The 13,382-nt window shown below is 40.6% G+C and overlaps 1 protein-coding gene across 2 annotated transcripts in view; it reads left to right on the forward strand.

The window, feature by feature from the left end:
- Positions 1-10,946, forward strand: part of RPRD1B (regulation of nuclear pre-mRNA domain containing 1B) — a 54,504-nt gene extending 43,558 nt beyond the window's left edge. For both annotated transcript variants that reach the window (XM_011366596.2, XM_023534456.1), the window contains one exon: positions 8,262-10,946. In XM_011366596.2, the coding sequence (XP_011364898.1) occupies positions 8,262-8,411 (150 nt within the window). In that variant the 3' untranslated portion in view covers positions 8,412-10,946. The remainder of the gene's footprint in view (positions 1-8,261) is intronic.
- The last annotated feature ends 2,436 nt before the right edge of the window (positions 10,947-13,382 follow it).

Consider the following 13,382-nt stretch of genomic DNA (forward strand, 5'->3'; position numbering starts at 1 on the left):
TAGGAACCATCTAATTATGAAGTTCTGGAACCCCCACCCCCCATGTTGGAGGTCCAGAGCCCTTTCATTTTCTCAAGCCAGCTTCTAGTTAAATGTGCTAAATTTTCTGAACATTCTCAAGTGGTTTGTTGGGGGGAAGAATTTGTGTCCCATTAATAATTCTTTTTCTTTGGGTCTGTATGTCTTAACATATAAATCAGGAAGATTAAATATTGCTCATAAAATAATAAACATAGGAGGAGTAATTGTTCTTTCCCCCTCATATCTGCTAATTCCTTTGAACAGTTTGGTAAGTACCTGGTCTCATCCAGATGTCATACCCACTCCACAGTATAGGCATATTTCCATTCCTGTCTTGTATGTTAGGACACGAAGCCCAGCAAGATGAGGTCACATCACAGGCAAGTCATAGAGTTGGATTTGAACTTGTTTTCTGACTCGGATTTTTTTCTGTTCTACCATGGTGACCTCCTTCCTTTTTTGTTTGCTAATAGAAAGGAATTGAAGTCTTTGTTGCTTGTAGAGAGAGCTGTATCCAAATGCAGTGCAGTAACCTACAGGCTGCCTTGCCCCAGGCAGACCTTCTAGCACTTAAAATTATAGTAAATCTTGCTTAAAATTATGTTTTGTGAAAACTGTCCTTTTCCTTTCTACCTTTGTTTCTCAGCTGCCTTCCCAGAGTGCTTGACTCTGCCAGTATTTGGCTCAAAAGGAGAAACAGTTGAAAGGCCTGCACCTTTGATGTTTGTCTTCACAACATCAATAACCTGGTTTTCCATTAAAGTGGTCCTTAAGCCAGTTTGTGGGCTTTGTTACTTGTATAAAGCTTACATTTTTGACAGTTAACTTAAGAAAGAGAGAGAACTAATTATAAATAGTAAATAGTTCTTCTTGTACTTTAGTATTCTGATTTTATATAATGAGGGACCCATCGCATAAATAATGTGAAGGCCTCCGGTGCATTTTTTAAATAAGTCTCTTTTAAAACCTTTAATGGACATCTGTTAAATTGTAAATATTTAGCTTTATAATTACATTAAAGTTTGAAAATTTGCCCAGTCCTAAAATTGATTTTATTTTTATTAGTTTAGTTATGTGTAAACACTTTTTATTCTTCTTCCCTTGCTTCTGCAAATCCCTGTCAGAGGTTTTTATGGTAGCAGTAGAAGCTCCCTTAAGCTTTTTGGTTTAAGGGTCCTTCGGGGAGAAGTACCCCGAAAACACTTTGCGGTATGATTTCAAGCTTACGAAGCCCATTTCTGTTTGATTCATTCAGTGGATGCTTGTAATGGTCTAAGAACATTCCTCTCGTTGTAGTCATTTTGTCATTTTTCCTTCTGGGAAAGGCTTTGTCTGTACCTTTATTACTGATTTTGGTAATGGAGCTGAGAGGCCCTGAGCCCTAGGATTGGAGCTACAACTTCCTGTTTTCCTTGTATCTTCCTCAGCATCTTACTCAGCAGCTCCAGCCTTGCTGTGACACCCCAGAATGTATCATTTTGAAATGTCGCAGCTGCTACTAAGTCATATGGGAGCATGGAGCTGGTTGAGAGAGAGGTGCAGGTCAGTGATGGTTTTTTGTTCCCACATAGATCTTTGAAGAAAAATTAGAAGTGGCATTCTTATTTTCAGTATATATACAAGATTTATATGTTGTATTTTCTCTAAAAAACAAGGGGGGCTGTAGTGAGAGAAAGAGAAAATAGTAAGTTGTAGTTTAAATAGAAGCTGTAATTTCTAAGTGTAGTCCCTATGAGCCTTGGTGGTGAGGGTAAGCTTCCTGGCAGGGTGAGGAGGGCTGAGAGGGCATGTGAAATAATATTCGGGTGAAAGTCAGCTTCCCCTTTCTGCTTGAATCACTCCACCTTCATGCAACGAAGCAGTTCCAAGCAGTTCTTTGACTTAAATTCAGTGTGGCAGGTTACCTTTCAAACAGGGCCCTTCATAGACGGCTTTGTGCATAATAACCCGTTATGACTCTTAATTGGGAATAGCCGAGCAGTGGGTGATTTTTATATACCATATGTCCTATAGCACAACAGGGCAAGATAAAGGAAAACATGAGTCTCGATACTAGAAATCTTGTTTTGTCAAGTCAGGCCTCTGCCTGTGGTGTTATTTCTAACATAATTTTTCTTATGTAAATACTTCCCAGCAAGAAAAATGTAGGTTTGACAATGTTTACATTTTGATCAGTATTTTTTACATGAGTTGCTAGAGGAAAAGCTTCTAATTTTGTTTTGAAAATGAAATTCCTGTAGAAAGGTCATCGCAATGTCAGCCCCTGTCATTTTTAACCCTCTTATCCCAGAGCTCATCTGCTTGCAGCATGTCAGGTCTGGCTTACTACTGTAACCAAAAAAGGCAAAGAATGTGTAAGCCTTGTCAGCCAGTTGTCTTAGTGCTCCATAATGGTCTGTGTTCACACAGTGTCAGCTGGATCCACAGGAAGCAGGGGGATGTTGAAGATATTTTTCTTTTGCAACTTGGGAGAGTTGGTGAGGTGAGATTCAAAAGCTTTGCCAGGAACATAAATCCTAGGCATTATCTCAGAACTACACATTGGGCCTTTACCATCTATGTTTTAAACATTTCTTGGCAGTCAAATAAATCTGGGCAATTTATCACAGGTGCCCACCTCCTCCTCCAACTCTTCCTCAAGGATCCTGAAACTGAGGGTAGCAACAGAAATCTGATAAAGCTCTTACTGTTTCCCCACGGCCTCTCTGGAATGAGGTAGAATTTGCTGCAGTAGGTGCATATTGCCGAATGGAGGATGCAGCTCAACCCCTCACCTTTGCACCACCCCAGTGTAAATTATGCATAAGCAGGAAAGGAAAAGCAACAGGACTACTTGGGTTTGTCTTGTCTTCTCTTACTTAAGAGTATAGTAAAGGAAAGGCAAGTGTCTGAAGACGGGAGTACAAAGTAGAGCCATGTGAACTGTGGTTGGGATGAATCAGCCGGTAGGGAGAGGAGCGATGAACAGGAGTGCTGCCGCAGTGTCATCCTGCTGATAAAAATTGTGCAGGTCTCGATCTCTCGAACTCCTGTACCACGCAGGGTACCATGAGGGTTAGATTAAAGGCTTAGTGCTCTATTAAGCACAAGTGTAAGGTGTTTTAAACAAGGTGCATGTAACCACCTTGCATATCATTCCTCTGAGTGGTCCTTGTGTACTAAAGAGATTGTGGGATGCAGCACACTTAAATGAGTCAAAAGAATTTGAATGTGTCTCATCGCATTCAAGTTGGGTTTAGTGATATCATGAAAAAAAGCCTGGATTTCTTAGTGCAGGAGTTGCTGAGGGCGCAGTTTGGAACCTTGTAGCAACAGAGTTTGTGGCCCACACTTGTTAGAAGGCTGGCTGATAGATTCTTGGGTTTTCCTGGATCTGTGTCCTTAACCTGTGCAGAAGGAAAGAGGCTGCTGAGGAAATGCCATGAGCCGACTGAGGGAGCATAAGGAAGGGAAGAACTGGGAGGCAAACGAAGGCTGGCGTTGTATTTGGGGGATCGTTTTATTTGGATTCACTCTTGAATTATTTGTTGGGCCATGGCAACGTTTATAGATGACTTTACTTGGGAAAAGGCCGAATCTATTTTTGAAAGGAGGGATAGGGGCGATTATAGTTTGTTACTACCGAATCTCCGGAGGGTACTATAAAATTACTATAGCTTCAGTTTGACCTAGTCAGAGCTCGCTGTGAATTCTGACCTGCTCGTCTGTCCTCGAGGCGTTAAGTGAGGTCCTTCAGCTGTTCCAGTCAGTTAGGTATGTGTTTTAGCAGTTTTAAAGACAATCTTTACCTGTATTTGTATATTCAGACTATATACCTGCTAACCCTTCCTTGCTGGTGCACTTAAACCTCTTGGTCCATAGGTCTTTTTTTCTTCTTTTTTTTTCTTTTTTTTAAGAGCAGTTTTAGGTTCACAGCAAAATTTAAGAGGAAAGTACAGAGATTTCCCAAGTACCCGCTGCCCCCACACATGCATAGTCTCCACAGTCAGCATCCCCCACCAGAGCGCTATGATTGTTCCTGTAGATGAACCTACAAAGTCCACAATTTACAGTAGGGCTTACACTGGTGTTGTACAGTCTACAGATTTGGACAAATGTATAATGACATATATCCATCATTATAGTACTTTCACAACTCTGAAATTCATCATAAATGAATGTGCTCTGTCCATTCATCCCTTCCCCCTATCCCCTCCACTCCTGTCTCATAGTTGTGTCTTTTCCAGAATGTCGTATAGTTGGACTCATACAGTATTTAGCCTTTTCAGGTTGGCTTCTTTCACTTAGTAATACACATTTAAGGTTCCTCCATGTCTTTTCATGACTTGATAGCTCATTTCTTATTAATGCTGAATAATGCTCTGTTGTTTGGATGCACCAAGGTCTATATCCATTTGCCTACTGAAAGACATATTGGATGCTTCCAAGTTTTGGCAGTGAGTATGATTGCTGGATCATCTGGTAAGAGTATGTTTAATTTTTGTAAGAGACCGCAAGACTGTCTTCCAAAGTGGCTGTACATTTTGCATTCCCATCAGCAATGTATAGAATTCCTGTTGCTCTACATCTACGTCCGTATTTGGTGTTATCAGTGTTCTGGATTTTGGCCATTCAGATAGTAGGTGGGTAGTGTTGTTTCATTGTTGTTTTAGTTTGCATTTCCCTGATGATGGAGGATGTCGTTTGCATATATTTTATTTCAGTCCGTGGCTTGTCTTTTCATTCTCTTGACAGTGTCTTTCACTGAGCAGAAAATTTTCATTTTAATGAAGCCTAGCTTATCAGTTCTTTCATAGATCATGCTTTTGGTGTTGTATGCAAGAAAGTCATTACCAAACCAAAGATGATCTACATTTTCTTCTATGTTATCTTCTAGCAGTTTCATAGTTTTGTGTTTTACATTTTGATCTGATTCATTTTGAGTTAATTTTTGTAAAGGATGCAAGATCTGTGTCTGGATTTTTTATTTTTATTTTTTGTGTGTGGATGTCTAGTTGTTCCAGCACCACTCTGTCTTTTCTCCACTGTATTGCCTTAGCTTCTTTGTCAAAGATCAATTGACTATATTTATATGGGGCTATTTCTGGGCTCTCTTTTCAGTTTCATTGATCTGTTTGTTTGTTTTTTTTTTACCAGTACCACATTGTCTTGATTACTATAGCTTTATAGTAAGTCTTGGAGTTGGATAGGTCTAACTTTTTTTTTTTCAATAAACTTTAGAATCAGTTTGTCTGTATCCGCAAAATAACTTGCTGTGAATTTGATTAGGATCACATTGGCTCTATTGCTAAAAGTGGGAGGAACTGACATCTTAACAATATTGAGTCTTCCTATCCATGAACAAGGAACATCTCTCCACTTTTTAGGTTTTTTTCACCTGAATTTTGTAGTTTTCCTCATACAGATATTGTACATATTTTGTTAGATTTATAAGTATTTCATTGTTTTGGGTGTTAATGTAAATAGTATTGTGTTTTAATTTCAAATTCTACTTGTTCATTCCTGGCACATAGAAAGTGATTGACTTTTGTGTATTAACCTGCAACTCTGTTTTTTAATCCTTTTCAGTCACAGTCCCACCTCTCATCCTTTCTCTAGGAATCTCTTAGACTCCTGCTCTTGCTCTTAAAATAGAAATCTCTATGGAAAGAGTAACCTAGTGGCATGAGGAGGTGTGGGCAGCTTTCATAGTGTCCTGAAGAGAGGACTTTTTTTTTTTTTCAATTAAAATTATATATCGAGAATATAATAGCAGCCTAAGCATGATGAGATAACCACCTCCCACCTGAACCCCAGCAGGAACAAATGGAATTTCATTTGTTTGTTTGTTTGTTTGTTTGTTTGTTTGTTTGAAAGATGGCCTGGGAAAGAGTTATTTGAATTTAAAGTGGTATCTAATTAGATCAACTGCCTTCCCTTTAACTCGGAGCAGGGCTTGCTAAGCTAGTCTGAGGATCACCAAAGAGTGAGAAGCCTTGGATTCTGATATCAGCTCAGCTCACTAGAGACTTGATTTTCAGACAGTTTGTTCTTGAGGAATTCCTTCAACTAAAGTACTCCGAAGCCAACAGGAGTGGATGGCTAAGTCAATGTGGCTTTCATTTGTAGCCTTTGGTCAGAAGATTTGAGGAAGGAGCAAGGGGTAACTATTTAGTAACTGTTTTACCCTTTTTGTACTTAGAATTCAGGAGAAGTTAATTAAGTGATTCCATGACCTATAATAGAGAATCTGTCTTCTCTATTAATTCCCCTTGAAGTATATAAAACCAAGTAAGAAAACATAGAGGGGAGAACAGGAAACCTTGACAATTTAGAACCTCACATTTGAAATTAGTCTTCCGTTTCGAGAATGAAAGCTGGCTAATGTTTTGTACTTATAAATAATGTTGTTTTATGTATTATTAATTCATTGGACAACTGTGTTGAACGCTTACTGTTTACAGGGCCCTGCTGGGGTTGGTGGATGCTGGGTGAGGCAGCTCTTGAAGTTTACAAGTTTGATAGGGGAGTCATTGTTAATAATTTATCTAAGTCACTGTTTTAGTCATATTAAGTCTACAAAAGAAAGGAATGGTGGGGTACCAAGAGAGCGTACTCTCCTCCCCTGTCTCTTCATTGGCTTTCTGTGCGAGCAGCTTATTTCAGGTGGAAGGCTGGCTGCCTGCCATAGTAAGAGGGTAGAGCCTCCCTGCCCACATCCAGATTCCCCTCTCCCACTCCTTATTTGGACTTTGTCTTTACAGCTTGAACTAAGTGTAGGCCACTTTAATCTATTTCCTGTCTTAGCACTCTTCCCAGAAGTGCTTAGGCTTGTGTCTTCAAACCTTCTGCCTCTCCAAGTGTACATAAGGTGTCTGACATGAAGGTGTTTAGAACTTGAAGAAAGATCTTGCAGGTGGTCCAGTTCTTTCATTTTCAGATAAAGAAGGTGAAGATGTAGGAAGAGAGGGAACACATCCACAGTCACAGAGCAAGTTAGAGTCAGAGCCAGTACTAAACCCAGGTCTTTGAGTCTCAGCCCAGTGCTTTCTGTCACATTTCTGCAGGAGGCTTTAGTCAGCAAGGACCCAGCCTCAGGAACATCCTTGTCTTTGCAGAAACACCCAGGAGAGTGGCACAGCTAGAGGGAAAAAGACAAGCCCTGAGGCCATAAACCAGCACACCTCATGTGGCCCAGGGTGGTTATTCCATACAAACTTATCAAGAGGACCTTTAGCTGGGAGCCAAGGAAAGAAAATAGTATACCCAGATCCTGTCATCAGGAGAGTTCTATTTTAGGGGTACGTGGAAGTCTAACACGAATGGAGAGAGCGCCTAAGAGCAGCCTGTTAGGGGCCCAGATGCACTCTCAGTGCACAGGAGGGCTCCAGAGCAGGCAGAGATGGGGACGAGTCTCCTGGACGAGGAGAAAAGGTTTTCCTAGAGAGATGGGACACAGCGGGTAGGCCAAGGCGTAGAGGCAGGACTTTGCTGGGACCAGGAGAAGAAGGGTTTGCATTCCCCTCAAGGCTTTAAGAGAATCCTGAGCAAATGGCCCAGGCAGGCAGTAGCCTGTGCATAGGGGGTTTGGAAGTTGTGAGAAATACAGTTGGAGTCATGGAGATGGTGCGATTGCCATGCTTCACTTTCTGCAAGAGTGACTTGGTGAAACCTGGGCTTTTGTAAGATAAGTCTGGCATGTTTAGGGGAGACTAGTGGAAGCTTTCTCGGGGACTTGTTGCAGTTACTCAGGTATGGAATAAGGAAGCCCTAGTCACAGATGATGGCATTGGGCGTTCTGAGTTCCTATAGTCTTTGTCTGAATAAGTCTAGGTTGATCTCTAAATTTAACACAGAAAGTCTAGCTTTATACTGATTTTTCTAGCCATGTCTAGGTATAGCCCTGAAAATAATTGTAAAGCCTGAGCATCTGTTTTTTATTTTATAAGGCATTTTGAAATAATTAAAAAGCAAATAAAAGAAAAAATGTCACTATTTTTTGCTCCTAAATCTCAAGTGCTAATAATAAGTTAAATACCATTTAATACTGTTGCCAGTACTGAACTCTACTTTCTTTTTTTATATAAAGTTTTACCTTTTGAGAGTTTGAAAACCCTAGCATTGTCCTTTTAGCTGAATAGGGGAGGGGCAGTCCAGTGGGGAGAAAATAGCAAGAGGGTGAGAGTGTCTGTACCCGCTCCTTACACCTGACCGTCTGCACACACAGGCTTAACTGCACTGTCTTCTCTTTGTCTCCTCAGGAATATAAACAGAAGCTTGCTCGGGTAACCCAGGTCCGTAAGGAACTGAAGTCTCATATTCAGAGCTTGCCAGACCTCTCATTGCTGCCCAACGTCACAGGGGGCTTGGCCCCTCTCCCCTCCGCTGGTGACCTGTTTTCTACTGACTAGGACAGGTGTTACGCCCAGATTCCCATCTCTACCAGCAGAAAAGAGGGCGAGTCATGGTTGGAAATAACCTTATAGCCCCTGGTTCTATCCCTCCTTCCGCCCGGCCCCCCAACCTCCCAGCCTCAAGAAAGAACCGCAGACTCTGATTTTCCTCTCCGGCCTCTCATGTTGAGCACAATTCAGAAAAGTGGCAAGTGGAATCCAGTTTCGAGTGATATTTGGAAAAAATACAAACTTTATGTTTTTATGCCACTGTTGATTTTCCATTCTTAGTTCTCTCTTTACATCCAAGAAGTTATGAAAATCATGTGTATTCTGGAAGCTTTCAGAAGAATCTCATCCCTGATGACAGCACTGTGTCATGAAAGCAGCTTCTCCCATCTGAGCAGGGCTTGTTCAGGCTCAGTACAGGCCTCCCCGAGGAACTCGCTCTGGGGCCGTTGGCTTTCCTGACTCCCATCCATCCACCCCTGAGGTCGGAGGCGCACCTGTGGAGCAGTTTCGCCATCAGGAGTTTGTCAAATCTGATTCTCCCTCACCACTACTTCTGGCGATGTGTAGTCAAAGGTTAGGTGCATTTGTCTTGTAAGCAGACTAGAGAATCTAGCAATAAGATTCAAAGCTGATCTGGGGCATACAGTCATAGTTCAGAGACAGAGTAACAGGGATCAGAAATGTGAGTTAAAAATAAGTTATTCACTTCAGGTTCTTACAAACAACCTTCCCAGGCTACACTTATAAAGGACCCCACCCACTGTCATAGAGCATGTTCCTAAAAACATGATCCTTTGACCACAATTGGTCGGGAAGGTGGTTGTTAGAAATGGCACTTGTGGGCCCCAAAAGCTAAAGGCATACCGAGAGTCTGGGCTTTGCGTGGGTATCGCTTTGACCCTTTCTCTTGGGAAGTCGGGCACGCGCTAACATTTAATTCACTGTGTGGGCACATGTCCTCAGTATGGTGACTAAACTTGAATATCTCCCTTGCAAATATGACACTGTGCATGTTCCTCTGCCCATCAGTTCACGCCACTGCACATTTCCTTGTACCTGTAGGAGGATGAGTCCTTTGTATCAGATGTTATTGAATAGCTCATCTTGGGCAAGGGAAGGGGGCAGTCGGGGATATTAATTTTGGGTTTTAATTATATTATCATGCCAGCTGACATTAGGACTACATGATGTAGTTAGGATTTTTACCTTGCTTTTAGTAAAGGTTAGGCCTGCTAACTGTAAATCATTCTAATTTGACAGGCTTATTTTTGACATTGGAAAGGGCAGAAAACGATTTGCCCCAGTAGTGTAATAGGAATTATAGCCCAGAGGCTGAAATCCAAAAGCTGTAAAAGGATTCAGTTGGGGCAGCGGGAGGCGGGGCGGGGGGGAGGGGTGGCACCTTCAGAATCTTCCTTATTTTGAGTTGCTATTTTCAGGTTTACCAAAAAGGCAATTACATGTAATTTTACATGTTAAACATGTTAAAACATAACCTATGTTTTTAAAAGTGTAACAGGCTGTCCTTGGATGAGCCCTCCAGCCTGCTGTGAAGGGAGAACAATGGAAAGTCATAGGTTTTCAGTTTAACTCTCTGTTGAACCTAGTAGCATTTAAGCTATTTTTCAGATTCTAATACAGACTGTGCGTTGTTTGCTTATTGACACTGCCTGTTGTCCTGTCATTATTAAATTAATGAGTCTACATATAAAGTTTTTCTCCCAGAGGCCGTAGGGCAATAGGTGAGTTTACTAAAATTGCAAGATGAATTCCACTCTTTCCTGTTTCTGCATACATGCCCCCTCCCCATGTGGTGTGCTGCTTTAGTCCTACTTATTCAGAACAGATCCTTGGACATTCTCTGTGCTTGCTTTCACCAAGGAAGCAAAATTTTACTAGCCACAAACCAACCAAAAGGGTATAGTAAATATTTGCTCTTGGTCAGCTAGATGAAACATTATAATGGATTTTGCCCACTGCTGTATTTTATCTGATTGAGTCTTTGACCAGCAATTGGTGCATAATTATCATTACAGCTAGAGCAGGAAATGAAACTGTAGGAATTATGTAAATGAACATGTTGGCCTCTTAACACCTGTTACTAGTGGACTTCCTGTGAGGAAGTTAGTTTTGGTTTTTGTGTTTTTTTTAAATGAAATGCTTTTGTTTTTTAAATCTTTACTTCTCTCACATCCTCCCCAAGTGTGCTTACTTCATTTGTTTAATTTAAGTGACTCTTTCTCCTTGTATGTATGAGGTGATCAGGCCATGGTGGGGTGGGTGGTTTTGTTTCGTGGTTTTTTCTTCTTTACTTAGGGCATCCACAGGCCTCAAAGGACCTTTCCTTTAGGTCATATTCCTCAGAAAGTCTTCAATCTTCCCTTCATTTTTTTTTTTTTCTTAAAGAATATTTTTAAAGCTTAAATTTGTATATTAATTTAGGACTTTATTTAGAAGTATAGGCTGTCATTGGTGACAGCAGTATATTCTGAAATGTCTCATAGATATATATTTTTGAATAAAGATGGCGTTGTTGGACGACATCGTGTGATGTTTCTTTACCCTGTTATGGAATACCCAAAGCTTTCTTTGTAAGCAGTGGGTAATTAGTAATCACCAAAAGAGATTGTGCTGTCTGCACAGAATTGTGTCCCTTAGGAGTTTTTGTGACTCTTAGTGGCCCATAAATACTCAGCACTTACATAGTATTTTCTGGTTCTTTCCAGGGGCTTAATTAGCTTTAATTAGCCAATCCACACAATACCCAGGAGAGGTACCTCCATAGTTTCATCCTCATTGTACAGAGTGGGAACTGGTGGAGAGAGGTTAAATGACTCCCCAGTACGACACAGTCTCTGATAGGTTAAAATTCGGAAATTCTTTGATTTCAGTGCTTTTGTTCACACCACTTGGCCCAAGAGATTTGATTTTGGCAATACAATGAAAACCAGTCTGAATAGTGAAAAGAAAAATTTGAGATAATTCAAACTCAAGTGGTATGCCTTTAAAAACATTTTCATGGGTTTTCTTTCTCCCTTTCACTTCTAAATTTAATGAAAGCATATTGACTATTATTGGTTAAAACTCAAAATAATAGAAAAATGGTTGGAAATAGTTCCTTTTGAAGTAATTGATATCTAGAAAGATGATTTTAACTTTTCCACTGGGCGAGGGCAGCATTTGCCAGAAGAAGTAGGGTTACCCATTTATCTCGCGATGCAAAAACTGTGGTATCTGCGGTCCTTCAAGACTAAATGCGAATCGAGTCCAGAATTAGGAAAGTTGAGACTATGCATTATCCAAATTCTGTCTTAAAAGATAAAGGTTGAATGTAATATGTGGATCTCAGGAGACCAGATCTCCTTCTCTGTCCCCAGGTTTCATGGCCTAGTTAATGTCTTCACTCCTACCTATAAATAGTAAGTCCATAATTCCTCTGGTTTAATTAGCACTTCTGGCTACAAAATGTGACCGAAGTCCTCAGAACGGAAGATGGAACTACCCAAGAGTTCATGAATCTGTCAAAATGCTTAACTTTTGTGATAAGAGCCATTAATTCTCCGTGTAACCTTCCTGGGCAAGGTACTTCTCTCTCTGGGCCTCAATTTTCTTATCTTTGAAATGTGGTATTGGACCGAGTTATTTCCAGGCTCCCTGCCAACCCAAAAAGCTTATAATTGTGTTGCATGAGAAGAATGCAGGACTGAAGTCTGAGAACACTGGATGGCATGTCCTGGTTCCCAATAATATTTGTTAGATGAATAATATAATATATGCATATATAGAGCATGTATGAAACTCTGGAGAGCGTCATCGATAAGGATCAGAACACGAGACAATGCCAAGACTCAGAAGGTGGGATTAAAGACAGTGGGAGCTGGGCGCAAACAATCTGCATTTGGATTACTTGAGATGTTTAAGGAAAAGCTGTTTTCCAGCCTGCTTTGCTATCTTTCTCCTAGGATCAGTCATCTGTCCCAACTCATTTCTCATCGCCACCTCCATGGGATTTATCCATTTAAAAATTATTCTTCCACTCTGAGGCACAGATTCAATTAAGAATCCATTATTCTCCTGTACAGTAGATTGAGATTCATGCAGCTTTATGTAGTATTGGAAGCCCAGTTCAGTTTTTTAGACTCTGAAATCGTTATTTTGCATTAAAAATTTGTTTCTAATGCTGGTTTGATAAATAGTAAAATTAGCAGTATGACTCAGAACTTAGCTAATATATTTTACTAATTAAAGGCGGTTGTGGCAAGTGATGACCCACATCTCTGATCTCTCACTGTGATGACCTTGACCAAGTCCCTCAGCCTTTTGGGACCTCAGCAGCTTCTTAAAGGAAAAGAATGAGGCTGACTAATCTCTGAAGCCCTTTCCAGATCTGAAATTCTGTGATGAGGCTTTCAGAATATTTTTTCCTACCAAAAGTCTTATTAATAATGCACTCCACAGATTTTTAAGTGCCAGTTATCTGCATGAATCCTCAAATATAAAAATGGTAAATCAAAGTAGTTACAAACATACCTATTAACTTTAAATGAGATGTTTGAAAAAAGGGCCTAGTGCCAAGTCTGGGACAAATTAGGGCCTCAATGGTAGCTGTTAATAAATTCAGTAATGAACGTAGGTATTTAAATGCACCAAAGGTTAAAATAGATGTGTTTGGGAGGTAACAATAGATACCACATACTAATACCATATGCTGTATTTACAATGGAGGTGGTCAAAAACCTGTAGCCCCCTTATATTCTCATTCACATTGAGAGTGTAAAAGAGTCAGGAGTCAGAGTTGAAGAGGATTTTTGGTGGGGATTTCTTTGAAGAGAGTCTATGTTTTGAGCCTCCTAAGGGAGGCTCCTGGATGCCACCTGCGCCTTACTTTAAAGCTATGAAAGAGGGCCTCAGGGGAACTTAATATGTGTCCCCTGTAGGGTGATGATCCAGTGGCTTAGACCCCTGTCTAGAAAAATC

This window comes from Pteropus vampyrus, unplaced genomic scaffold (genome assembly GCF_000151845.1).
Source record: "Pteropus vampyrus isolate Shadow unplaced genomic scaffold, Pvam_2.0 Scaffold125, whole genome shotgun sequence".
NCBI lineage: Eukaryota > Metazoa > Chordata > Mammalia > Chiroptera > Pteropodidae > Pteropus > Pteropus vampyrus.